General features: G+C 42.4%; 2 protein-coding genes across 3 annotated transcripts; both read left to right on the forward strand.

The window, feature by feature from the left end:
• Window positions 1-3373: 3373 nt before the first annotated feature.
• Window positions 3374-4497, forward strand: arf3a (ADP-ribosylation factor 3a; the record flags this gene model as incomplete). Of its 2 annotated transcripts, XM_083976240.1 has the most annotated exons (4): window positions 3374-3521; window positions 3630-3740; window positions 4110-4234; window positions 4336-4497. In XM_083976240.1, the coding sequence occupies 4 exons, from the start codon at window positions 3374-3376 to the stop codon at window positions 4495-4497; spliced, it is 546 nt and encodes a 181-aa protein (XP_083832366.1). The 2 variants fall into 2 exon arrangements, with proteins under 2 accessions (XP_083832366.1, XP_083832367.1); XM_083976241.1 differs by lacking the exon at window positions 3630-3740.
• A 4906-nt stretch (window positions 4498-9403) lies between these two features.
• On the forward strand, window positions 9404-24839 carry erbb3b (erb-b2 receptor tyrosine kinase 3b). Its single transcript, XM_083974714.1, has 28 exons — window positions 9404-9642; window positions 11592-11746; window positions 11859-12045; window positions 13476-13601; window positions 13689-13751; window positions 13955-14073; window positions 16031-16172; window positions 16371-16484; window positions 16574-16691; window positions 16776-16849; window positions 17091-17181; window positions 17769-17971; window positions 18171-18303; window positions 18400-18493; window positions 18944-19101; window positions 19214-19270; window positions 19446-19587; window positions 19729-19848; window positions 20004-20102; window positions 20233-20418; window positions 20515-20670; window positions 21403-21478; window positions 21567-21713; window positions 21809-21906; window positions 22518-22691; window positions 22804-22875; window positions 23205-23496; window positions 23593-24839. The coding sequence occupies exons 1-28, from the start codon at window positions 9564-9566 to the stop codon at window positions 24507-24509; spliced, it is 4392 nt and encodes a 1463-aa protein (XP_083830840.1). The 5' UTR covers window positions 9404-9563; the 3' UTR covers window positions 24510-24839.
• The last annotated feature ends 202 nt before the right edge of the window (window positions 24840-25041 follow it).

A 25041-nucleotide genomic window follows, 5' to 3' on the forward strand; every position in this document is an offset into this window, starting at 1 on the left:
AACTGTCTCCTCGCACAGTCTACTGGGAGAACCGCTCCTGCTATATAGGATTTAATACCAATTAAGTCTTGTTTGGATGGACTTGGGTAAATATCCCTTGACTCCTGAGGAATGGTAGTGCCAGTGGCTGAATTAACTGTTCTGTCTGTTTGGTATTTAGTGCGGGAATAAAGAGGAGACAGCGACTGGTAGGGAATGATAAGGGACTGGATTTCTGGTTTGCATTTCTTTTTTCCTTTATCATTTCACCCTGGAGCTGCTGCAAAAGGGAATTTCCTGTCACTGTTTCTCCCATGTGTGAGACAGAGGTTGGTGGACAGCCTGGGATTGCTTTCTCTCCCTCTCTTCACTCTTTTTCTCTCTTTCCCATTCTCCCCCTCATCGCTGCAGACATAGACACATGCATAGCAACACATTGACCGCCCCCCCCCCCCCCCCCCCTCCTCTCTCTCTCTCTCCTGAGTAATGACAACCAGACAGGGCTGAAATTAAAGAGAGGGACGCAGAGAGAGGAAGTTAGGAGAGATAAAAGTTACCCACTTTGATTGACAGGATGATTATATGTATAAAGTAAGGCGATTTAGTGCGTTTAGTTGGATATAAAGATAGAGAGATAGATCCTCGCGCTACGTATAGCAGAGATGCAGAAGCAAAGGACAAGTGGAGTATGGAGAAGGGGGTGAATAAAGTGTACTCTGTATAAATACATGCCTCAAAACATCTGCTTCTCAACTCCCCTTTCATTTTTGATGTGGGACAGGCAGAGAAGGAGAGCGGGAGAGAAAACACAAGGAGCCAGCTACCCAGAACATCAAAGCCCCTGCCCTCGACGCGCAGGCCCTCATTAGTTCAGCTAGCAGAACCAACGAGACTTGTGATTGTGTTTGCTGGGGTGCACGCTGGCAGACACTTCAGAGGAAAGGCTCCTTTAAGTCATAACTCCCCACCCCACCTCTGCTGCCACCACCCGAGCCCGCTGTAACCCTCTCAAAACTCCCTGTGCACACAAACTCGGCAGGCTCCCCCACCATGCACTCCACCCCGTAATCTGGTCTGCAGCTGCAAACATCTGCTCCCCTCTTTATTCCTTCTGCCTTCACCACCGAATTGATAAACACATCTATTACCGGACCGCTGACTGACACACAGCAGAGAGGAAGAGGAGACAAATGTCGGATTCACGTGTGGCTGTGGGGCAGGTCATGGGTGTGTCATCTAATAACAATGGGTTTGTTTTTCTGATGGTTCATAGGTAAAAAGTTACACTTTGGAAATAGGTGGAGTTCCCTATTCCTTGTCACCTGTAGGCTAAAACCACATAATAGTACAATATCACCTTTTAAATACACAATAGGCCTATCTTAAAAATGTAAAAACAAAAAACAAACAGCACCTAGGGTTAGTAACCTGCTACAATATTGATTCTGTCTATGTTTAGTTGCCTCCTGCCACCTCATTATATGTGACACACTGCTGCCAGGAAGTATCACTTGGCATCCTATTACAGTCAGCCATTTACTTATTCATTAAGATAATTCCGGTTTTAATTATTCAAGCATGTTTGCCTGCAGACTCTTTGTTACATTTCATATTGGTTTAGACCCTGAAACAGCACACAAATAACCTAGCCTAACATTTAAACACAAGGAAAATTTATTGGTCAAAACGAATACTGTGTAGGAATTAGGCTATGTCTTAAACGTGTTTGAACATCACTTAAGAAGGTAAAATCTCAAAGGGGATTGATGAGGATGTTAAAGGTCATCATTTTCATGTTTTATAAAGAGACAATTCAATTAGTCGCCCTGCAGCTGTGCTCCTGGCCTCTAACAAGTCATCCGGGATGACAAATGTGAGAGATGCTCATGGCAGTCCAAATACCGCGAGATTACACAGTGTCACAGCCGGAGTTCCTCGCGAGACTGTCATCCAGTCCTTTTGCCTGAGTCCAGCTGGTAGCCTGCCCGCCCGCCGTTGACGGGTAAGTGTTGAATGAGATGCAAATGCAGAAAATGTTCAAAGATGTATAGGAGTGTTAAAGGGTGGATGCAGCGTATCCGTTGCTGTTTTTAACATCTCGTTTCGCCTCCTTGGTAAATAAACGGCCGTGAAACGACGACATTGGGCCGAGTAATGGTGCGCCTGTCGTGACTGTACAAAGGGGGGGGGGATTACAACACAGAAATTGACCCGGAGAATTTTTTTTTTTTTTTTTTTTTTTTTACTCGTCTTGAATCCTGACGACATTAGCTAATATTGTTGCTAACGAACAGCGCTACCAATGATTATTATTACATCAAGTTATGCGTAATGTGATTCATTCACATGCACCGCCTGTTTGGACTGCAGCAGCAGCAGCAGCAGCAGCAGCAGCCGTCTTCCCTTCGCATTATGACAGATGTACCCTACATGGATGTGCGGCCACTGCAGCTGTGATGGGCTACGCTAGCAGCTGTAGCCTGTGTATTTGATAGAAATGAATGGACATGGAGCTAGTCAGTGGGTTTTCGGCCGCTCTTATAATCATTAAATATAAATAGAGATAAATATGGATGCTCCGTCTGCCACACATTATTCTGTATGCTTTTTTTTTTTTGCATATACCCTCAGATATATGATGCACCTGCAGGTGGAATAGGCTAGAGACCAAGTTGACTGCAGAGCTGGCCTGTTATAGAGCCGCCTCTATGAATAAACAACAGTAAACCCACGTTAGTGTGAGCACAAGATATATTCAAGATTCAAGATATTTATTGTCATATAGCCTATCATACGTTAAAAACCATGCAATGAAATTATTATACTTGCATTGCCTCCCTTCACATTTCAAAAAGATAGTAAGAATAGGGTAAGCAATAAATAGAAGAGACTAAAAAAGAACAATCACACATCTGAAAGATATCCATCACTCAAGCTAAACTAATGAATCATACACTGTGGTGTAATATGAATTGATTGTTGCTCTGGTGTTTATTCAATTGCTTGCAAACAGCATGAAAGGTGGTTACTCTGCACCACATGAAAGCTGATCCACATTACAGAGATCCAGTATGGCGGCTGCTTTCCCCAGTGAGCTGTCAAAGTGTAAAGCAACAGCCTTTAAGTCAGGTCAAGTGCCTGCCGAGGTGTGAAGTATGCCTTTATTGGCTTTTCCTCTGAGGTGGCTTTCAGCTGTAACGAGGTGGTGATGTCGAGAGTTGATTTTGAAGAGCTACTGTGTCTCCCTGTGGGATTTCTTTTTGTGTGTGTGTGTGTGTGGTTTTTGACTCTAAATGTGGTTTGTTTTGGCAGCTTTGTTGCTATATATAAAGTGTATCTTCCAACTTGCTGTGTGACAGTTCTGTTGCAGCTGAGGTGAGAGCCGGCAGTCATCATGGGGAACATCTTCGGGAATCTGTTGAAGAGCCTGATAGGCAAGAAGGAGATGAGGATTCTCATGGTGGGGCTGGATGCTGCTGGAAAAACCACCATCCTCTACAAGCTGAAGCTGGGGGAGATTGTCACCACCATCCCCACAATTGGTGCGTGAGGAAAGAATTCATTATTGATAGCATTATATAAAACATCTGTCTCTGAGTTTATCCTGCTTATGTAACTAATTTTTTAATTTGCATATGCTTTTTATTCAGGTTTCAACGTAGAGACGGTGGAGTACAAGAACATCAGTTTCACCGTGTGGGACGTGGGTGGCCAGGACAAGATCCGTCCCCTGTGGAGGCACTACTTCCAGAACACCCAGGGTGAGCCAGAGCAGCAGCCCTTCAGATGATGCAGTAGTCAGCCATGATGAAGTAAACACAAGGCCTCTCTAGTCCTGTGGCAGATCCTGCAGCACACAGTCACCCCCAGCACCTGAGGGCACTTTTGACTAATGCTACATGATGTCATCTGCAAACAGCCTCCAACTGTTTCAAATCATTACCGTCTTAGTCACGTTGAAAGCCTGGACAATGAAAAAGCCTGATTGAGCAATATGTTTTTTTTAACAATATGATGTCAGCATTTTGCTAGAAAGTGGGATGGAACTGATTCTGGCATAGCCGAGCTGATGGTTTTTGTCTTGTAATCCTCAAAAAGACTCTGCCACCAGCTCTCATCTCTCCTCCCAGGCTTGATCTTTGTGGTGGACAGCAACGACCGGGAGCGGGTGAACGAAGCTCGGGAGGAGCTGATGAGGATGCTGGCTGAGGACGAGCTGCGGGACGCCGTTCTCCTGGTCTTTGCCAACAAACAGGTACGTCCTTTTTCTTACATCTCTGCCTGCACATTTCCTACTTTGTTGCCTGCGTCTTCACCAACACCCGTGTCTTTTGTCACTTTGTCACTCTTATCCAGGACCTGCCCAATGCCATGAACGCTGCAGAGATCACAGACAAGCTGGGGCTGCACTCCTTACGCCACCGTAACTGGTACATTCAGGCCACCTGTGCCACCAGCGGCGACGGTCTCTACGAGGGCCTGGACTGGCTGGCCAATCAGCTGAAGAACAAGAAGTGAAGAGTTCGGTCGGCAGAGCGGGGAAGAGCCTGGGTGCCAGCTCCAGGTAGAGGTTATAATGGATCCATTGTGTTTACACGGAGAGGCGGTGCTGAAAAGCTCCCAGGGGGTGACTCTCAATGGCTTTCTCCCCCCCAAACACTTCTATTTTATTTACTTTATTTAATTTGTTTGGATCTGCGGTGAGTGTTTTTAATCATATACAAACCAATGGTGTCGAAGTTGATCAAAACGACTTACATTCTATAAGCTGAATACATAAATATCGGGATGTAATAGTATAATGTTGTTGTGGAGGCATATGTATTTCCCCCTCTTGACAGTCTATGACCTGACCTTTACCTCCATCACTTCTTAATTTGTTCAGAAAATGTGATAAATCTAGTCTCATGATGGCAGAGCATCCTTCTCTCAGATACTTGATGTAAATTATAAAGAATGTCATAATAGTATAGTGTGAATACTATTATTATCTCAGAATACTATCACGTTGTCTGAAAACATTGTATTCACACAGGCTCTGATAAATGTCAAGTTGTCATTTGCCGTCCATGCAGATGTTTTACCACCAACAAATTATACACTCTAGTAGAGCTTCATTTATTTTACTGAAAACGTACGTTGGTTCAGATTGGTTGATTATTTTTGTATTTATTTTCTCAAACACTAAATCTGCTGACATATACAGAGGATAGTCGTTTTATTTTTGTCAACATGTATTTATTTGTTCATGTGTTTATTTATTGATTTTCTTTTCTAAGTGCATCATGTTCTGTCTCTCCCTTTATTGCAACGTGCATTTACTGCTAAGGCAGCTGGTGAAAAAAAAGAAGCCTCCATATCACTGTATATTACTGCTTCCCAGTCTGCATGGAGATATCCCAATACTTGCTCATGAGCTTGTAAGAGCTGTGAACCACTGCAGGCCGCTGCTGTAAATAATGATTTGTTCGTCGTCCACTCGCCCGGCTCGGTAAGGGTTAAAACAGTTTGTCTGGCATCAGTGAGGTGTGATAGTTGAACTGATACAGATGACAGAACAGGCACACTGTGCTTGCTCTGTGACTTAGAAAAAAAAATGCTGCTATTGGCCTGGCAGAGTGATGCAGCAGAGCATGTGATTGGCAATATTAGAGAGCTTACATGGTTCTGAATGTTTATTTTTTAAGGCAGTTTGTGCAAGCAGCTACACTACATCTGTTCAAAAGAACTCACATTGCCTGTCATCCTGATTTACTCATCCCTAATTGGCGTGACATTATATGTGTTTCTTGTGTTGACCGTATCTCTGTGTACCATGTTGCACAAAATAACTCTAGATGCATTATTGTTGTACAAAATGTAATGTCTGTTTTTTTCCTTGTATTTTTGGATGGAGTATTTATTTATTTTGGATCAAAGGGAAATTGTTGATTTTAGTGTTGTTTTTTTTCTTAATTTGCTAACTAGATCAACTGGTTGTCTTTTTGAGTGTTCACAAATCACATAATTTGAAAACAATAGGAGAGAGGATGATAGTAATACTGCATCATAAGGCATGTTAATACTGTACAAGATCTGTAATAAAGGTGAATTATAATGGCTTGTTTCCTCAGACTATATTTGTTAGTCTAAATTACTGCTGCTGGTTGGAACAATGCTGTACCGATAAATGTTAAGGATTTAGTGTAAAGTTTACCGAACAACCTTCTAATATGCAAAAGCATGCTTTTCTATGTCAGCGCAACTGTATATATGTTTATGTAACAAGAAAAGTATATCATGGTATTCGCGGTCTAATTGAACGTGTCGTTGATACACCTGTAGATATTGGGTTCAGTGTGTTGGCAGACATGTATAACTGACAGCAGCTTGTGTGTGTGATGTGCCCTCTATTACATTCATTTGGTGTGAACATGTTTTTCGTGGCCTTATATTGCCAGTGGTTAATTTCTCTTTGATAACAGGTTTGTATGTAGGAATGTCCAACATTCAAGTATCTCACCTATGATCTGTAACAGTGATGCCCTTGCAGTACTGTGGCTAAACATCCCTCTCTCAGTGACTATTGGCAGACTTTAGACTTGAAAAATGAAGAAAAGCCAGACTGCACAACATTCCAGCTGTTAATAATATGTTTTTCAAAAAGGAACAAACTGAAAATGAATTTATTAAGTGGAGGAAATAAAAACAGCACAAACTGGTGCAAAAGTGTTGAATGATTTGATGATTAACTGGCACTGCGTTGATCGGTCAATAAAAGAAAAAGACACAAATTCTCCCGTGTCATCATTTACCGTGGTTATGATTGAACTCAGTGAAGGCTTTATAGCTAATGAATGGGCTTAATCATCTGTATATTTATTTAGATCACAGCCTTTAAAAAAAAAAAAAAAAATCCCACACGTTTTACACCATAAAAACACAACTTTGACTCATAATTATCCTTGTACATTCTGTCAAAATAAATAAACAGATTCATAGGAAACCACTAGATTTATATCTACAGTAGGCTACCTCTTGTTTTTTGACTTCAACATCTATGTATGCAAACTGATAGACACAAAGTGTTTACTGGCTTCAAAGGGTATACATTTCCACTTTGTATGAGTTTACAGATATTATTATATTGGAAAGTGAACTAGTTGTGATGTCACAAAATAATGTGTACACCCCTAAACTCAGATTTAAGGTAAACTCTTCCACTTCAACAGGTGACTGTGAAAACAGTATTGTAGTATCAAACCATGCACAGACATCATGCACCACAGTGAAGGCCCAACAACTATGGGTGGACACTTGAAACGTATATGAGTTCTTAGCCAAAACTCACCCAGATTAATTAACAGCACATTTAACAAGTTTAATTATCAAAAATCTAGCAGTGGACATTTGTATGGAGAGAACAGGTCAAATGGTGGGGTCGACATGGATGTATGTCGCCTTTCTCTTTTGGCCTTTCCTCACTGCTGTCACCAAGAGAGGTCTGGCACAATCAGGTAGTTTCCCTGTATAATAGCTGCACTTCACGGAGTCGTTTCATCAGAGCCAATCAGAGGTCCATGTAGGGGAGAGTGCCGCTGTGTCTCCAGGGGTGTGACAGCAGTATGTGGGTCAGAGCTGCTCCCGCGGCCACCAGCCCCCAGGGCCCCCTGCAGGACGGCTACAATAGTAGCCCCAGGGCGGATGCCATAGCTGGGATTCCCACCCGTAACCGGGACGCCTTCGCCCAGGGCACAGACACACTGGCAGCAGCCCCACCATCAATTCATCAATCTCTGAAGGGAGTGGCAACTCCAAAAGGCCACAGCAGTCACCCCCAACAGCTCGCCTTGGAAGGGACAGGGCCACCAGGGCTGACACCGAGGCCGACACCACCGTGGTGTGCCAAACTCCGCAGAATTCACAGAATCATCAGGCCTTTATGACAACCTGCAAACCGTCCTGGGAGTGTGGAAAATAACCACACAAAAAAAACATCTTAGTTTGATATCACTCTAGTTTCATCCCCACTGTGATATTTTTCCACTTTTCACAGTTTTAATGAGCAAGAGAGGGGGAAAAAAAATTGCTCAGTGACTCAGGTTGTGAAATTTTCTTCCAACTTACTGAGTAATGACATCCTGCAAAGTTTTCCACCATTCCATAGGCAAGTGGATAAATGGCAGCTGATCATTTTATTAGTACAGACTGCAGGATAACTAAAGAAGAAGAGTAATATGTGTTAAAAGGGACATGAAGGTGCAAACACTGACTGAGGCTGCAGCAGCTCTGTTATCAGAGCACCAATACTCAGACTCTGTCTCCTCCTGCTGGACAGAGAGAGCAGCTGGGAGAGGGCAGCAACTCGGTGTGTACAGGCTGATGCACATACAGTATAGTCAGAACTTACTTTGATGGTAAAACATGTTACAGTACAACAAGGGTATTATGTTTAACACATTGTATTCTCCTGTCTGGTGGAACACATAAAGAAATCAACATTGGAATCAAAATTCCACAGAAAATTGGTCATAATGATGTTTGGATGATCTCACTATTATTCAGATTTCCACAAACAGCAACAGTTCTCCTATCTCTCTCTCTCTCTCTCTCTCTCTCATTCAGAAATCAGATTAGTGCATCTGTCAGAAGCAGTTACACATACCCATCCATTAGCGAGTCGTCCTCTTTTCATTCACAGCTCCATGTTCAGGAATCTCGACTGCTCCAAGTGCCATTTTTTTTTTCAGAAAATTAAACATGTTCTTGTTCTGGGTTCAGAAGTCACTTGACCATCTGACAATGTGTCCATTGTGACGAGCTGCTACACACGCATCAAAGAGGTGATTAACCAGTTGACAGGGCTGGGGGGACAATACTGCTCTTTACAGGGGAAACAGTGCAGCCACTCAGCCACTCTGCCTCTACATGCAGCAGCTGACAACATGAAACCAAAATAACTGCACATAAAGAAAGACATATAGGGTACATGGTGTCCACGTTGGTGCACATACAAGGTTTAAGGTCCAGATCACATTACACATGTTAACTGAATATTTCAGTCTTGATCACTGATACTTGTCCAGTACCAATAGGCTATTATACACCGAGACAAAAACAATCCACTTGATCTACTGAAGGTGAAAGACCCAGACTGTGTAGGGCTGATATGTTACCATGATGTATTTCAAGAGAAATTAAAAACAATTAATATATCTCACTCTCTACCCCACATGAATCTTGGACAATTTGCAAGCTCGTTGTCAACAAGATTGTGGCTTGTAGGGGAAAAAAAGAAGAAGAAAAAAAGACGGACCAACCTCTGATTGGTTAATAAATCGGGCTCCTGGCCAATCACATGCCACTCTCCGCAGGGGGGGAAACCCAGCATCAAAATAAACCACCACTTGTTCGCCTTTTCCAGTTTTTGGGGGTTTCTGTTTTTTTTCTTGCAATTGGCGCGATTTATCTGCTCTTTTTACGTTATGTTGTGTGCGAACTTTCAAAGGAGTATATTTTCTCCTTCACTTTGACCTGACTGGATTATTTTTTCAGAGCATGGAACCTGAATAATCTCTGTCTTGAAATATACGTTTTCTTTCAACATGGACCAGTGGAGAGTCGTTCTGCTTTGTGTGACCTTAACGTGGAGACTCCAATCAGCATCAACCCAAACCCATGAAGGTATGATCATTTGTCTAGCCTTTCTAGAGAGATTTATAACTTAAAAAAAAAAAAAAAAAAAAAAATCACATTAGTGATTCAAAGTTTTTGTTCTCGTTTTTCTACCCTTAAACATAAAAAAACAAAACAAACAAAAAACAATTCCTGTTTGAGTGCACCTGTTAGCTGTTACTGTTCAGCATGATCCACCTGCATTTACATGTTTCAGCTGCAGTTATGTTGTGAAATAGAAAATAATAGAATAGAATAGAATAGAATGCTGAAACTTCTTATCATTTAAAACAGAGTGTTTTTATTTTTTATTCTCCTCCTTGAGAGCCGGTTTTAACCATTAACACTGAGCTCTGATCGAGGCCCTTAATGCAGCAATATATCAGCCCTTTATACACTGCTAGTGATTAATGGTAACAGCATTAAAACCCTGGTGGAGGCTAAATGGCCCCATTTGTAAAACGTTACTGAACAGTTACTTACTTACAACTACATTATAGTGAGTTACAAACCATGTATTGTGTACCCTACTGCTTAACATAGGGATGGAGTGATAATGACAGTTACTCATAATTGCTCAAAAGTGTTTTATGTGATTAAACCAGATGTGTTTTGTGCATGCAAGTGTGTTTTCAGTGTTGTGACAATCAGAATTGTTATGCAGCTCTCCCAGATGCAGGCAGAAGTGAATGAGTGCACTGGGATACAGATTGGGTTACAGCTATCTTTCAATGTGCAACTCTGCAGTATTGTCCATGAAATACATGCAGCAAGTCACCAATGTTATTTATGAGGGCGATCAAATTCACATTCACAAAGCAGGATTCTAGTTCATACCTCCACATGTCCCCAGTGAAGACAGGAAATATGACTTGTGTTTACGGCTGCAGGTGCCGCCCTGTTGCACACAGGGAGCCAGTACCACAGTTTTTCTTTGGTCAGTATACGAGATGGTGTGTATGTCTCCTTCCGTTCACGATATTTCCCTTCTCTCTGCCAGAGTGTCCAACTCACACATGGCCCATTGTCTTTTGGTATGATCTCAGCAATGCAGACCCCTCAGACGCACACGTACGCACATGCACACACACAGAAGCACTGTCTATCACTGCATCACTCTTCACTCACTGGGACACACTGACCACATTTATAGCTTCATCACAATGAGGCACTTTGTCTGTGAAAAAGTCCTGGTCCTTCGACCCTCGGCCTCCTCTCCATCAGCCCCAGGCCCTATCCTGATACATGTTGTGGGGTTAGAGCCTGCTTGCTTCATCATCAGGAAGACTGACCAAAGCCATAAATACTGCAGTCTGCAATATACAATACTGCAGTACTGCATACTCTCTTTTGTCTGAAAGGGTATGGCAACCACATGTAAAACACGTGGAGTTACAGGATAAATATTTGGGCTACAAAACATAGACCATGTGGACTAAAACATGTGAAACCACTGACATGGTCTTTTAACATGTAGGTGATGTTGTCACCACAGTATCTAGATGAGAGAGAGTCTGTGCTTTCAGAGGTTGGATTGCCTCACCAGACCTTGGATTTTTTTTTTCTGTCTGTCTTAAAACAATGCCAACATGCCCATGAAAGAGTTTTTGTTTGTTGTAGTTGTTCCATCCCCAAAGAGAGACCATCAGTGTGAGCGAAGATCTTCTTCTTCAAAGTGACTAAAGCTCCCCTGAAGCTATGATGAAGCTTCAGCAGCCTGATTAATACTGAAGCTCTGTTTTGTGTTACCACTCGTCTGGAGGGAATTTTTCACTAAAAGGACTCAAACTTTGAAGGCTTGTTAGAAGCTACCTGACTTGATTAGCTCACATATCAAAGAACTCCTGTCACCTTCAGTTGATTGTTGGGACATGTGGGTGTTATTGAAGACAAATCCTTTAAATCCCATTTTTCCTCCAATGTATGTAACAGGTGTCTTTCTTTCCTGTGTGTGTCAGTGGTGTGTCCCGGGACACAGAATGGACTCAGCTCCACAGGTTCCCAGGAGCATCAGTACAACCTGATTAAGGACCGGTATGATGGCTGTGAGATCATCATGGGAAACCTGGAGATCACTCAGATTGAGAGTAACTGGGACTTCTCCTTCCTCAAGGTAAACACCTGCCTTCCTCACTGCCTCGGCTTTCATCAGCTTCAATCTAAAGTGGAGCAGATCAAGTTATTTTCCTGTTGTTTCACACCAATGATCTTCTTCTGCCTTCTAGACAATCCGTGAGGTGACTGGCTACGTCCTCATTGTTATGAACTACATTCAGGATATTCCTTTAGGGCAACTACGGATCATCAGAGGGAACAGTCTATATGAGAGACGTTTTGCCCTCTCAGTCCTCTTCAACTACCCTAAGGATGGCTCCAACGGCCTGCGGCAGCTGGGGCTCGCAAATCTGACAGGTGAAAAAACAGCAAAACAAAAGATGCAGATGATGTTAACATGCAATGTGTAAAGGGAGTTTTGTCTTGAGAACAAAGATGTATGAACAATAGCACCAAACATGTTGGTCCTTCTGCTCCTCTAAATAACTTAATTTTAAGGTTTAATGCTTGTTATTGATTCTTGGAAAACCCAGAAAAACAAAATAAGGTCAAGATTTAGCCGGAATTGCAGTCTCAGCTGTAGCTCATTGTCCTGATATCGTCTTACACAGAATTTGAACTAGAATTATATGGCAAGAAGTGCAGATATTCAGTATTAGTCTCCCTTGCTTCATTATCCTCCCAGGAGAATTGTTGATATGCTTTGGTAGTACCCTCCCCTTGATTTTATAGGTCTATCCATGGCCATTTCAGGAAAAACAAGTATATTATATTGTCACACAACAAATAACAAAAATAAATAGTCATCATTTTATTTTTATTTTTTTTCAACCGTTTACAATTATAGTGAAGCATAAAATCTACTCTCACACAAAAAATTAATACAGTTCACTAATAAGACTGGGGAATGTGCGTTATGGACAGGTTCTGAAAAACTATAAAACAAATGAACCTTCAAGCTCCGAGATTGAAAACAGTTTTCTAGTGATCAAACAAAATGTACTGTGTGAGGGTTGAGATGTGCAGACTGGGGCAACACAGGCTTTTCCAGTGTGCTGCAGATTCTTGGCGATAGAAAGGAAGATAACTGTCCACATCAGTTACGCTTTAGATTACTGCACTCATATGAAGTTCATGTACGGGGTACAAATGAAATACCTAGTGACCCCTCTGACCCTTCAGGACAAGACATTAGGGAATCAGTGGCTACCAATTTTGTGTTTAAGAGGATCTAGATTTCTCTGTAAGCACTTTTAAATTACTGACCTACTTTATAATTACAGGGTACATTAGGAAAATGGGTAGAAAAAATACTTTGGAGAACTTACATTGAAAAAACGTTTTTAAATACATAGTACTTATTATCATTGGTGAAGGTTACACTGATGTTGCTGGGGAACAAAACATTAGTTTGTGAATAAGGATGTTACTGCTATATCTATAACATAGACATGTTTATAATTTGAATAAATACTGGAATTGTTTGGGGTCTAATGTAAAATCCATCTGAAGATTAGAGCAGATGAAAGACAAAGGCTGTAGTACCACATTTTTTAGATCACAACCTTTGTAAATGGACATATATGGTTGGCCTGTTGTCCTCTGTATATTGTAAATTGAATATGTACTATTATCAAAATGGGGGTATTTTAGTCCAACATATTGACTGTGCTTATTGGTATGCATCCAGCAAGTATGTCCCTTTAGTAAATATTTACACTACTACCTGTGAGTTGCAATTTAAAGAGTCACAACTTTTTTTTCATGTCTCACCCATTGATTCACAGAGATTCTGGAGGGAGGAGTGCAGATAATCAACAACAAGTACCTGAGTTACGGTCCCTGGATCTTCTGGCAAGATATCATCAGGGACAACAATGCTCCTATTGACATCCAGTACAATGGAGAGAAAGGTCTCTGTTTAGATAGCCCTGTTTCACAAATCCCAAATTATCTTTAGATTGTCTCTCTTTTATGAGTCTCCTCTCTCCCTCTCTCAGGCCCATGCCACAAATCTTGTGGAGATTACTGCTGGGGGCCAAATGAGGACCAGTGTCAGATCTGTGAGTGCTCAATTGTTCTGTTTCCATTTTACCACTCCTCTCTGTTTCTCTCTCTCTCCTCCCCCTCCTTTTCTCTCTCTTTGCTGAATGTCTGTCTTCATACAGAGACAGAAGAAGATGTGCACACACACACACACACACACACACACACACACATGCACACTGGTGACCTCTGTTCAACCCGCTTCTCCTGTGTGTCTCAGTGACTAAGACGGTGTGCGCTCCGCAGTGTAACGGCCGCTGTTTTGGGACCAGCCCCAGGGACTGCTGTCACATAGAGTGTGCAGCAGGATGTAAAGGGCCTCTGGACGTAGACTGCTTTGTAAGTGCTCTGTCTTTACATCTATAGGAATTTGCTGATAAAATGAAAGAAAAAGGCAGTTTTTGTAGACATTGTAAATTTATCAGGAGTTTAAATCAAAACTGTTTAGTTTATTGCTTTTATTCCCATTCAAGTGTTCCCAATCACATTTGATGTCTTCAAGTCTTCAGGGATAAAACTGGTGGATTTTATCCATATTCTGTTAATTACAAACCACACACTCCTTGAATTCATTTCCCTTCCTCCAGGCAGCTACTTGTTTGTGCTACAATCATAAGATGTGGAAATCTCATTGCAGAATCTTGACACATGCTCATCATGGACATAGGGTGACCAGATCCAAAAACAAAAACAAATGTGGAACAAAGACAATTTTTATGTGGGACAATGTGGGACAACCACTACCAGTGAGAGTTAGCCTAAAATGTTGATAGATTATATCGATGTTTTAAAGAATAAACACACAGTCTGCAGGTTTCAATTATGCTACTGATGCTTTCATCCTTTAAAATGCAAGACTTCATTACAGTAAATAAAATTTTGTGAGTACCAACGCTGCCAGAGTGTGATCTCTGTCAACATGGGTATCAAACCCACAACCTTAACATCAGGAGTCACACATTGTACAGACAGAGCTAATAATAATTAATAATAATAATAATAATTCATTTAATTTATATAGCGCTTTTCAGTAACCCCAAGACGCTTACAAAGAAACGGGGTCAAGACATACAGGGGGAGACGAGGGAGAGACAGTACACAGTACACAGTAACACAGTAATGAGCAAGATGATGGAGACACCGGTTCTGGGTAGGGGAGGTCATAGGCTTGGGAGAAGAGGTATGTTTTTAAACGGGACTTGAATATGGGGAGTGAGGGTGAGTCGCGGACAATCAGACAGACACATGATTATCTTTCTGTCTCTGAACACTAACGTGAAGGAGCTGTCAACCTGCCTGTGTGCATATGTGTAAGCGTTCACTGAGAATCAGTGGAGATGGTTTGAATCCCAGTCATGGATTGTATATTGCCTGGGTCAATAAGGTCTGCAGAAGAAGAGCTTGCTTTCTTATAATGAATTGATGTTAAAAGTAGATGCTGTAATCAGTAGCAGAACATTTCAGTTATATGACTGACCTTGTTCCATAATGCAGATTTGAAGTAAAACAAAGTGATACATAGAGTCAAGACAGACAAAGCAAGATTATATAAAAGAATAAGTATATTGAGTGAAACGCCATTCATTATAGTGACCTGATCACATTGTATTTTGTTTTATTATGAGTAAGCATTATCAGGAAGTGTAATTTTAAGATAAAAGTATGTTGGAATGAGGGCTCAACACATGCAGCTGGAGCGATCAGTGGGTAATACTATGAATTTTAAATTGAGGCTCTGTTGCCATTTGGCTTGGTCAACAGAAGAACAGTTTATTATTGCTTAGGTTGATGAATGACTTCCTTGGGTTTGGTCAGGGTTGTGTGTCATGCAACAAGGCTCTGCATGTAAAGGACCTGTCTAAAGAGACAGTGACCAAGCGGCTGGATGGGGAGCCTCTGAAGAAGAAAGCCACGAAGGCCTTCACACATCCAGCTGGATAGCTCAGTGGGTAATGCCATTGATTCTAAATTGGGAGGCAGGGGTAAGAATCCCAGTCATGATGCAAAGGGAAGGGCGAATGCAAATGCAAAAAATTATTGTTTATTGTGGCTCGCGCCCAGGACCAGTTGCCCTGCACAATCTAATGACAATCTCTAATGACTAACTAAGTTTCATCAGGCCATGACTGGTGATCTAAGTTTGCAGACCTGGATAGAAGAAAATGCTCAAATCACTGTGTGTGTGTGTGTGTGTGTGTGTGTGTGTGTGTGTGTGTGTGTGTGTGTGTGTGTGTGTGTGTGTGTGTGTGTGTGTGTGTGTGTGTGTGTGTGTGTGTGTGTGTGTGTACCTGCATAGGCATGTCGTCATTTCAACGACTCTGGAGCCTGTGTGCCTCAGTGTCCCCAGACTCTGATCTATAACAAGCAGACGTTTCAGATGGAGACCAACCCTAACGCAAAATATCAGTACGGATCCATCTGTGTCTCTCAGTGCCCCAGTGAGTAGCCCCTGTGTGATTGTGTGTTTGTATGCTCAGCATTTGTTGTTGCTCCTTTTTTGTGCCTTTTAAAACGGAATATTTTTCATCTATTGGCCTCAGAAACTCTTACCCATGAAAAGATGCTCTCAGTTTCTTGAATAATGCCACTGTTTTTTTCCCCGTCTGTCTCTGTTTCTTTTTTCTCTTTCATCTTAGCCCATTTCGTGGTGGATGGCAGCTCCTGCGTGAGCGTCTGTCCTCCAGAAAAGACCGAGGTGGAGAGAGAAGGCCAGAGGCAGTGCGAGCCATGCACTGGACTCTGCCCAAAAGGTTGACAGTCATAAAAACGTTCCATGAACTTACATTGACTCTGTTTGTCAGCGGTCAAAATGAATGATGTTGTTGGGTCATCCCTGCAGTGTGTGAAGGAACGGGAGCTGAACACAGACAGACTGTGGACTCCAGCAACATAGACAGCTTCATCAACTGTACCAAGATCCAGGGGAGTCTTCACTTTCTAGTCACAGGGATTCTTGGGTAATTGTCTTGCCTGCCTGAAGAGTCTCATTTCACAGTATCATATACAGTCAGTCGGTTGATATTTGTTTTCACGCATCATAGAGATGACTTTAAAAACATCCCACCCCTGGATGCCAAAAAGCTGGAGGTGTTCCGCACCGTCAGAGAAATAACAGGTAAGTGCATAAAACAAAGTTTGTTGATGTGAGGTTTTGGTAACGGTTTTGTTTATTTGAGCACACTTTAGTACTATGACGTTAGACACTGTTTTTACATAAATGAAATAGAAATAAAACCTGGATACATTCTTCTACTCCTGCAAGAGGCTTTGAAAAACTAAAAAAATCTATATTATTTTCTAAACACATGCTCTTTAAATCATGTTTTAATATCATCATCTCTATGTTTTATGCTCAGATATACTAAACATCCAGTCGTGGCCCAAAGAACTGAATGATCTGTCTGTGTTTTCGAGTCTCAAAACCATCCAGGGGAGGTCGCTTTACAAGTAAGAACTGTTTATACACCAAGTGAAAATGATCTAAACTGAAATTGGTTCAGAGCGTTACAGTAAATGACCTGTTAAAATAAATAAACAGTACCTTCTGTGCACATGGATACATTTATTGTTTATTTGGACTAATTAAAAAGAATAATGGACAGAATCTTGTTTGAAGCACTTATTTTATGTCTTATGTCGGTTCTGCTGTTTGCATCTCTCTTACATGTTCAGTGTGGAGAATAACCATGTGTCCACTTCACACTGTACAGCCTGCTACGTCTGAGCTCTTCTCCATGTTAACACCTCATGACGAGCCCCCTGTGCATTAACTTTACACTCTCTCACTCCCCTCCTCTCTGTCTATGTTTCACATCTGTGCAGAAGTGTGGACTTTGTGTGTGAACATTTGTGTATGTGTGTGTGTGCATGTAACCTCAACATCCAAACTGCAGCACATCGTTCCATGTAGAGATAAAACAGGAACAAAGTGTTTCTATTATTTGACATTTGTTTCAAATATTTCTTCCGCTAACTTCAGGTTTTCTTTTTGTCTTTTTTCTTTTCCTCTGCATCCTACGACCCTCAAATCAAAGGCGTTTTTCTCTGATGGTGATGCACATCTCCACTCTTACCTCACTGGGTCTGCGCTCCCTCCGGGACATCAGTGATGGCAGCGTGTACATCAGTCAGAACGCCAACCTCTGTTACCACCACACTGTAAACTGGACACAGCTGTTCAGAGGCCGCAGAGTTCGAGTCAACAACCTCAACAACAACAGGCCGCTGGCAGAGTGTGGTGAGGCAAGCTCGGGATCTGGCAGAAATAAAAACTTCTCCATATTCCAAATGAAATGTTGAATGTTTTGATCACTTCTAAGCTGAACAAGCTTCATAATCAAGTCCTTATTAACCTTTTGTCGATTGTAATGTTGGAATCATTGTTGTATTGCTGCAGCAGGCCCCTGATGTTGCTTCTTCTGTCGTTGTGTGTGCAGTTGCAGAGGGCCGTGTGTGTGACCCTTTATGTTCAGACGCAGGCTGCTGGGGCCCGGGGCCTGACCAGTGTCTCTCCTGCAGGGACTACAGCAGAGATGGCACATGCGTGGGCAGCTGTAATTTTTTCACAGGGTGAGCAGCTTAAGAGATGCTATTCTTGCGCCACTTCTTCATGTGATGGATATTCCTCCTGTCTAACAATATATGTTATGACCGTTGTGCCCCCAGAGTGCCAAGAGAATCTGCAGGGCGTGGTGGGGAGTGTGTTGCCTGTCATCCAGAGTGTAAGCCTCAGCATGGGAAAGTCAGCTGTATTGGACCGGTAATAACTCCCTTTAATAATAAAAACAAAGACTCAGACCCCATGTATAAACTCTTGCTTGCATCGCCCACTCATTACATTGTGGACCGTACAACTCTACAATACTACATCATACATGTTAAGATAAAAGTTGAGTTTAAATGTATTATTTATTGGCCTTGCATTAGAAAGAAATTGTTAATCACATGATCGCAATCTAAATCAGTGAAATAAATAAATCAGTCAAACAATTTAAAGCCTCTGATGCCTTAGTGACATGTTCAATTCAAAGCTGCTGCGTTCTTCCATTAAGACATTTGATATTGACTTTCTGCCATCCCTTGTCCATCACATGACAAATTATAATCATCCACCACACCACTCTTCTTTTATGTCTTGGCTTGTTGCAGGTTAAACTGCCTCACTGTATAGTCTCTGTTTTTCTCTCTTATCCTCTTTGTTTTTCTTTAGGGTGCAGACGAGTGTGTAGCATGTGCACACCTTCGAGATGGTCCATACTGCATGTCTTCTTGTCCTACTGGAGTAAATGATGGACAGAAGGGGCTGATCTTCAAGTATCCCAACAGGGACGGTCACTGTGAACCATGTCACCACAACTGCACACTGGGGTGAGACCAGGTTTAAAGTATACATACATGTGTGTGTGTGTGTGCGTTTTCATATGTTTTCCACAGTAATGAGTAATGAGTGCTGAAGATAATGATGTGTTTGTTGTTATAGATGCTCAGGCCCAGGACTTAATGACTGTTTCAAGACAGCCAGACTGTCTGTTAGCAGGTGAGTGTTGCCCCCTGCTGGTGAATATATAGAAGAGGAGGACGCCTGGTGTGATCCACACATCTGAGGGATGATGTCTGAAGTCAAAATACCAAAATCAGATTAAATCATCTCTACCTCTGATTCTGTTTTTTTCACCATGTATCTCTCTCTCTCTCTCTGCTTCATTGTACAGCGGACAGATCACAGGTATAGCTTTAGGTGTGCCAGCTGGCTTGATCTTCTGCCTGGTGTTGTTTTTCCTGGGTGTACTGTACCACCGAGGCCTGGCCATCCGTCGCAAGAGAGCCATGCGGAGGTACCTGGAGAGTGGGGAGGTGAGACTTTAGAGAGCATCCAACAGCTCATCAGCTGCCATGAGCTGTCTCTGGTTTGATTCCCACTTGCATTTATTTTCAGAGAGAGGGAAAGAAAATCATCTGGGAATGAACTGTTGTTTTTTTTGTTTTTTTTGACAGAGCTTCGAGCCACTGGGTCCTGGAGAGAAAGGCACCAAAGTTCATGCCCGCATCTTGAGGCCGTCAGAGCTGAAAAAAATCAAAGCCCTTGGCTCTGGGGTTTTTGGCACAGTGCACAAGGTACTGATTAACCTGTCTGTCTGGTTTATTTTACGACATTCACTGATTATGCACCAATTTATTTCTTATTTTAGCTTTCGTCTCAGTCTAACTCAAGTTTCACAGACTCATGAGAAACGATTTGACTGCAGCTGCACGTCTAATTTGTATTTAAGGGATTTTGGACTCCAGAGGGAGAGACAGTGAAGATCCCTGTGGCCATTAAAACCATCGAGGACAGCTCAGGCCGACAGACCTTCACTGAAATCACTGATGTGAGAATCAGACCCTCCTGAAAAACAAAACTGTGTGCCCATAACAAATAATTGTGAGGGCTTTTTTTTCCATGCAAATTACAATATCAGAAAAAGTACATAGTGTGATGTGGCCTTGCTCTGTGTGTAGCATATGCTGTCCATGGGCAGCCTGGACCACCCCTACATTGTCAGACTGCTGGGCATCTGTCCAGGTGCTAGTCTGCAGCTGGTGACCCAGCTCAGTTTGCAGGGCTCCTTACTGGAGCACATCAGGCAGAACAAGAGCAGTCTGGACCCCCAGCGCCTCCTCAACTGGTGTGTGCAGATTGCGAAAGTGAGTGTGGCGGTAATTACAGATTATTTTTTAGCTATAGGTTATAATGTGCTGTCAGAGTATATATTTAGAGAGTACATGTTTGTGCCTGTGTAGGGTATGTACTACCTGGAGGAACACTGCATGGTCCACAGGAACCTGGCTGCTCGCAACATCCTGCTGAAGAATGACTACCAGGTCCAGATCTCTGACTATGGTGTGGCCGATCTCCTCTATCCCGATGACAAGAAATACGTCTACACTGACACCAAGGTGGCTTTGACAGATGTGATGTTTTGAGTCACACTTTGTAATGTTAAATCACAGTTAAAGGGGCAGTTCAACGTTTTGGCAAATTGGTCCATTGCCATAACCCCTATAGTTTTAGGAGTAGGTTCGTTACCTTTAATTGTCGGTGCAAGCTATTTTTAGAACGGCGGCGCAGAGCCGTGAGCTGCTCAGAGCTATGCTACGGAGGCTAATGGGATTTCTTGGTTTCCATCATCAAACTCATCAAGTACACAATCCAACAACTCCAAAATGCTCTCGTGGACAAGTTGTGACCTGCACATTCACCACGCTATGAGATAATAATGGAACGTTACAAGACAGAGTTGTTTTCGAGGTAAATTCATGCAAAACCGCTGATACACGTTCCCGTCGGGGGTAGTTTTTCAGCAAGCAGTCTCTGCATTTGCCTCAAAAACAACTCCGTCTCCTAATGTTCCGTTATCACAACTTGTCCACAAGAGCGTTTTGGAGTTGTTGGATTGTGTATTTGATGAGTTTGAAGAGGGAAACCAAGAAATCCCATGAGCCTCCGTAGCAGCAGCTCACGGCTCTGCTCCGTCGTTCTAAAAATAGCTTGCACCGACAATTGAAGGTAACAAACCTAATCCTAAAACTATAGGGATTATTGCAATGGGCCAATTTGCCAAAAATGTAAACTATCCCTTTAAAAGTTTCAGTCTTTATTGTTTGTTTCTGATCTGTCTCCTTATCCAGACACCTATAAAATGGATGGCACTTGAGAGCATCTTGTTTCGAAGATACACTCATCAAAGTGATGTCTGGAGTTATGGTGAGAGCCTGTGTACACTAAGAAATCAAATTCCCCCATGACATTTTGACAAGAAGAATTTAAATGTGCCATCTCTGCTCTGAAATAGGGGTGACAGTGTGGGAGATGATGTCATTTGGTGCGGAGCCATATGCCTCTGTGCAGCCTCAGGAAGTGCCAAGCCTGCTGGAGAAGGGCGAACGCCTGTCACAGCCCCACATCTGTACCATAGATGTCTACATGGTCATGGTCAAATGTAAATACGACAAAACACTGTGCCAGTCATAACGGGTATTGTCTGCACAGAGACATATGTCAGACGGACTTGATAATTTCACTTCTTCTCTTCAGGCTGGATGATTGATGAAAATATAAGGCCAACCTTCAAAGAGCTGGCCAGTGACTTCACTCGGATGGCAAGAGACCCACCCAGATACCTTGTCATTAAGGTAAATCAGCAGTGTAATCTGCTATTTTATCAATTAATTGATCAATAGTTGAGTGGTACAGTAATAAAGAGGTTTAGCACTGTCGCCTCTCAGCAAGAATATTGTAGATTCAATTTCTGGTCCTGGGGCTTTGGTTGGATGATTGATGGTTTAGTTATTAAAACTTAGAAAATTGTGATTTTTATCAGACTTAACAAGAGCCTTTAAATAGCTTCCCCTCACTGACCAATTGTCAAGCTCCAAAATGATTTAGTAGATGTAATTTAAGACACAAATCCTGAAATAGGCCTGACATCTGAGAAGTTGGAACCATTAAATATTTGGCGTGTTTTTTATGAAAGATGAATCAGTTATTTACTATTTGGTTGTAAACTTGTCAATCAATCTCAGCCCCCAGATTACTGCTGGGTATTTCAATCGGCGAGTGTCATACTGCATAAGATTGTGTGTTTGTATATAAAATATAATTAATTGATAAAACAGTATCCAACTAAAGCTGTCAAACAGACAAAGTGCTATACAGTTTAATTAGAAAACATATTTTATGAATTGGATTGAGTGCAAAGTAAAGTGGTTCTTTACTTTACTTATACTTCAATGTTATTCTGCAGATGGAAGGAGAAGAAGCAACCTCGATAGAAATCCACCGAAGAGAATCAGAGCGAGGGCTTCTGGATGCAGATTTAGACCAAGATGATGAGGGACTGGAGGACGGTTTAGCTACTCCTCCTCTTCAACACTCTCCATCTTGGAGTCTGTCACGTTCACGGATTAATTCTTACAGGGTAAAGAGAAACAGCTTCAGTTTCGGAAAGATTTAGAGTATCGTCAAAGGATCAGAGGCTAAACACTATAAAAAAAAAACTGAACATGGTACTTTTTTCTCATGATTTGTAGAGTGGCACCTCTCAGACTGGCCCTATTGGATATCTGCCGATGACCCCCAGTCCTGTGGACAGCATCCGACAGGTGTGAAAGACTCACATATTTCCACACATGCACGCAAACACAAACATTACCACCTGCTCAAGTTAATGTCAGATGATGCTTGCTTTGCACAGGTAATAAGGTTTATTTAGCTTTAACTCTCAACAGCCTAATTTTAATCAGAATTATAACCACACTGCCATGAGCTATATTAAAATCAAAATTACAAGACCCAGCGCTGCCAGTGGGTTATTACCTCAGGACGTGAGGCACATTATATGAGTCATTCAGGTCCAGCTGGTTCCAATATAACAGGATTTATTTCTCTGAACTGCTGCATCGGTCCAAGTCTTTGCTTTCCTGTCTGTCAGCTGTGGTTTCAGAGATCTCGTCTGAGCTCGGTGCGGACGCTGCCTGAGAGGTCAGAGGTCAGGGGCAATGGCAGAGAGGTTGAACTGCGTGAGGAGGGTTTGCAGACTGGGAGTCTTCACAGGGCCAGATTTGGCTCAGAGAGGGGAAATCCTCGTATATCCGTCAGCCGGCACAGGAAGCTTTCAACAGCATCAAGCCCATCCTCATACAAGGTGTGGACGGCAGACGAGGAGGAAGAGGTGGACCACTATGGCTATGTCCTGCCTGGGTCGCCCGGCACTCCAGAGAGAGGTAAGATCATCAGCGCAAATATATATATTTTTTGGCTGTTTGCTGCGTTTTGAAACAGTGTATAATCATAGACTCTCCCCCTACTTCTTACTATAGTCTCAAGAGTTTCTCACTCTGGCCGAAGAAACTCAAGACTGAAGACCAATCTGTCTCTTGTGGTGATAAATCCTTCTCAGGAATATGAAATCATGAGCAAAGAGTCTCCACCCTGCCCAGCCAGAGGTGTCCAACCTCAGGCAGCTGCCCATTCAGTGGCACTTTGCACTAAAAACTCACCTTTACCTTCTCGAACCTTAATGGCTTCATTACCTGCAGAGGATGCAGCAGGTGTGGAAACACTGACGCCAATCTTAGCTGTGAGGAGTAAGCAGGTAAGTGAGGATTGTGAGGGAAATGTAGTAGAGCAAGGCCACTCCACAGAGAAACATCAGCTACCTGCGGGCACTGAGAGAGGGGCCACAGCCATGGAGGGCCAAGAGGGGGCAGCCCAGGGGAGGGGCAGGTATGAATACATGGATATCACACACTCAGACTCCACAGAGGAAGAGGATCCAGCATGGGAGAGACGTGGGAGACAAACATCCGGAAAGAGTGCAGCAGAGATGGGGGAGACAGACCAAATAGTGGAGGTGTTGAAAAACGAGCACGAGGGGGAAGAGGAAGATCACAAGTACCACAACACAAATAAACAACCCACACATCAGGCAGATCTGAGCAGTATGGTCATGCCCAGGCCAGATGTGCTCACAGCTGGGGAGGAAAAGGTGGAATATGAAGAGATGAGGAGGTTTGGAGTGGTTCCCGGCGGTGGGTGGGAACAGGCTGACTACCAGAATCTCCCGGTGAAGGTGGGGGCTGTTTCTGAGGAGATGGGCACTGGCAGGTGTGCAGGGATCGGGGGATACATCAAGGTGTGTGCTGGCATGGGGGATCCTGGCAGCAACACATCATTTGACAACCCAGACTACTGGCACAGCAGACTGTTTCTCAAGCCAGATGCTGTACGCACCTAATAACGTGGACTGGGACAGACCGTTACTGCTGATTTCTTACTTTACTTCCTGTCATAAACTTTCTTAGTTTTGTAATGTTTTACAGCCTTTGAGTCTCAGCATCCAACTAGGTTTGACAGATGAAATAAAAGAAATGCACACTTGAATCTCATTCCACAGTTTTATGAAGTAGCTACATGAATGTTTATTAAGCCATGACAGAGCAGCAAAATAAAGACTAGCAGGTAAAATGTGGTGTGGTGCCCACGAACTAAACACCACATGCTTCAGATTACAATAATTTTGTAAATTGTAGCCAAGATTTTCTAGTTCTACATATGGTAAGCAGCCTTTTTGTACCACTTATTTTAACGTGAATTATTAAAAAATAAATACAATATTTTTGTAATCACCCATTTATTTGTGATTTGTATTTTTTTTCTTCTTTTCTTTTTTTTTACCACACTGTCTTGTGTTTAAAAAATAAAACAACAAGATGACAAGTATTAGAATAGCCTACTCATTCATTTATTTTTGTTTGTCAAATGTAGAT

This window comes from Trachurus trachurus (assembly GCF_905171665.1).
Source record: "Trachurus trachurus genome assembly, chromosome: 7".
NCBI classification, from domain to species: domain Eukaryota; kingdom Metazoa; phylum Chordata; class Actinopteri; order Carangiformes; family Carangidae; genus Trachurus; species Trachurus trachurus.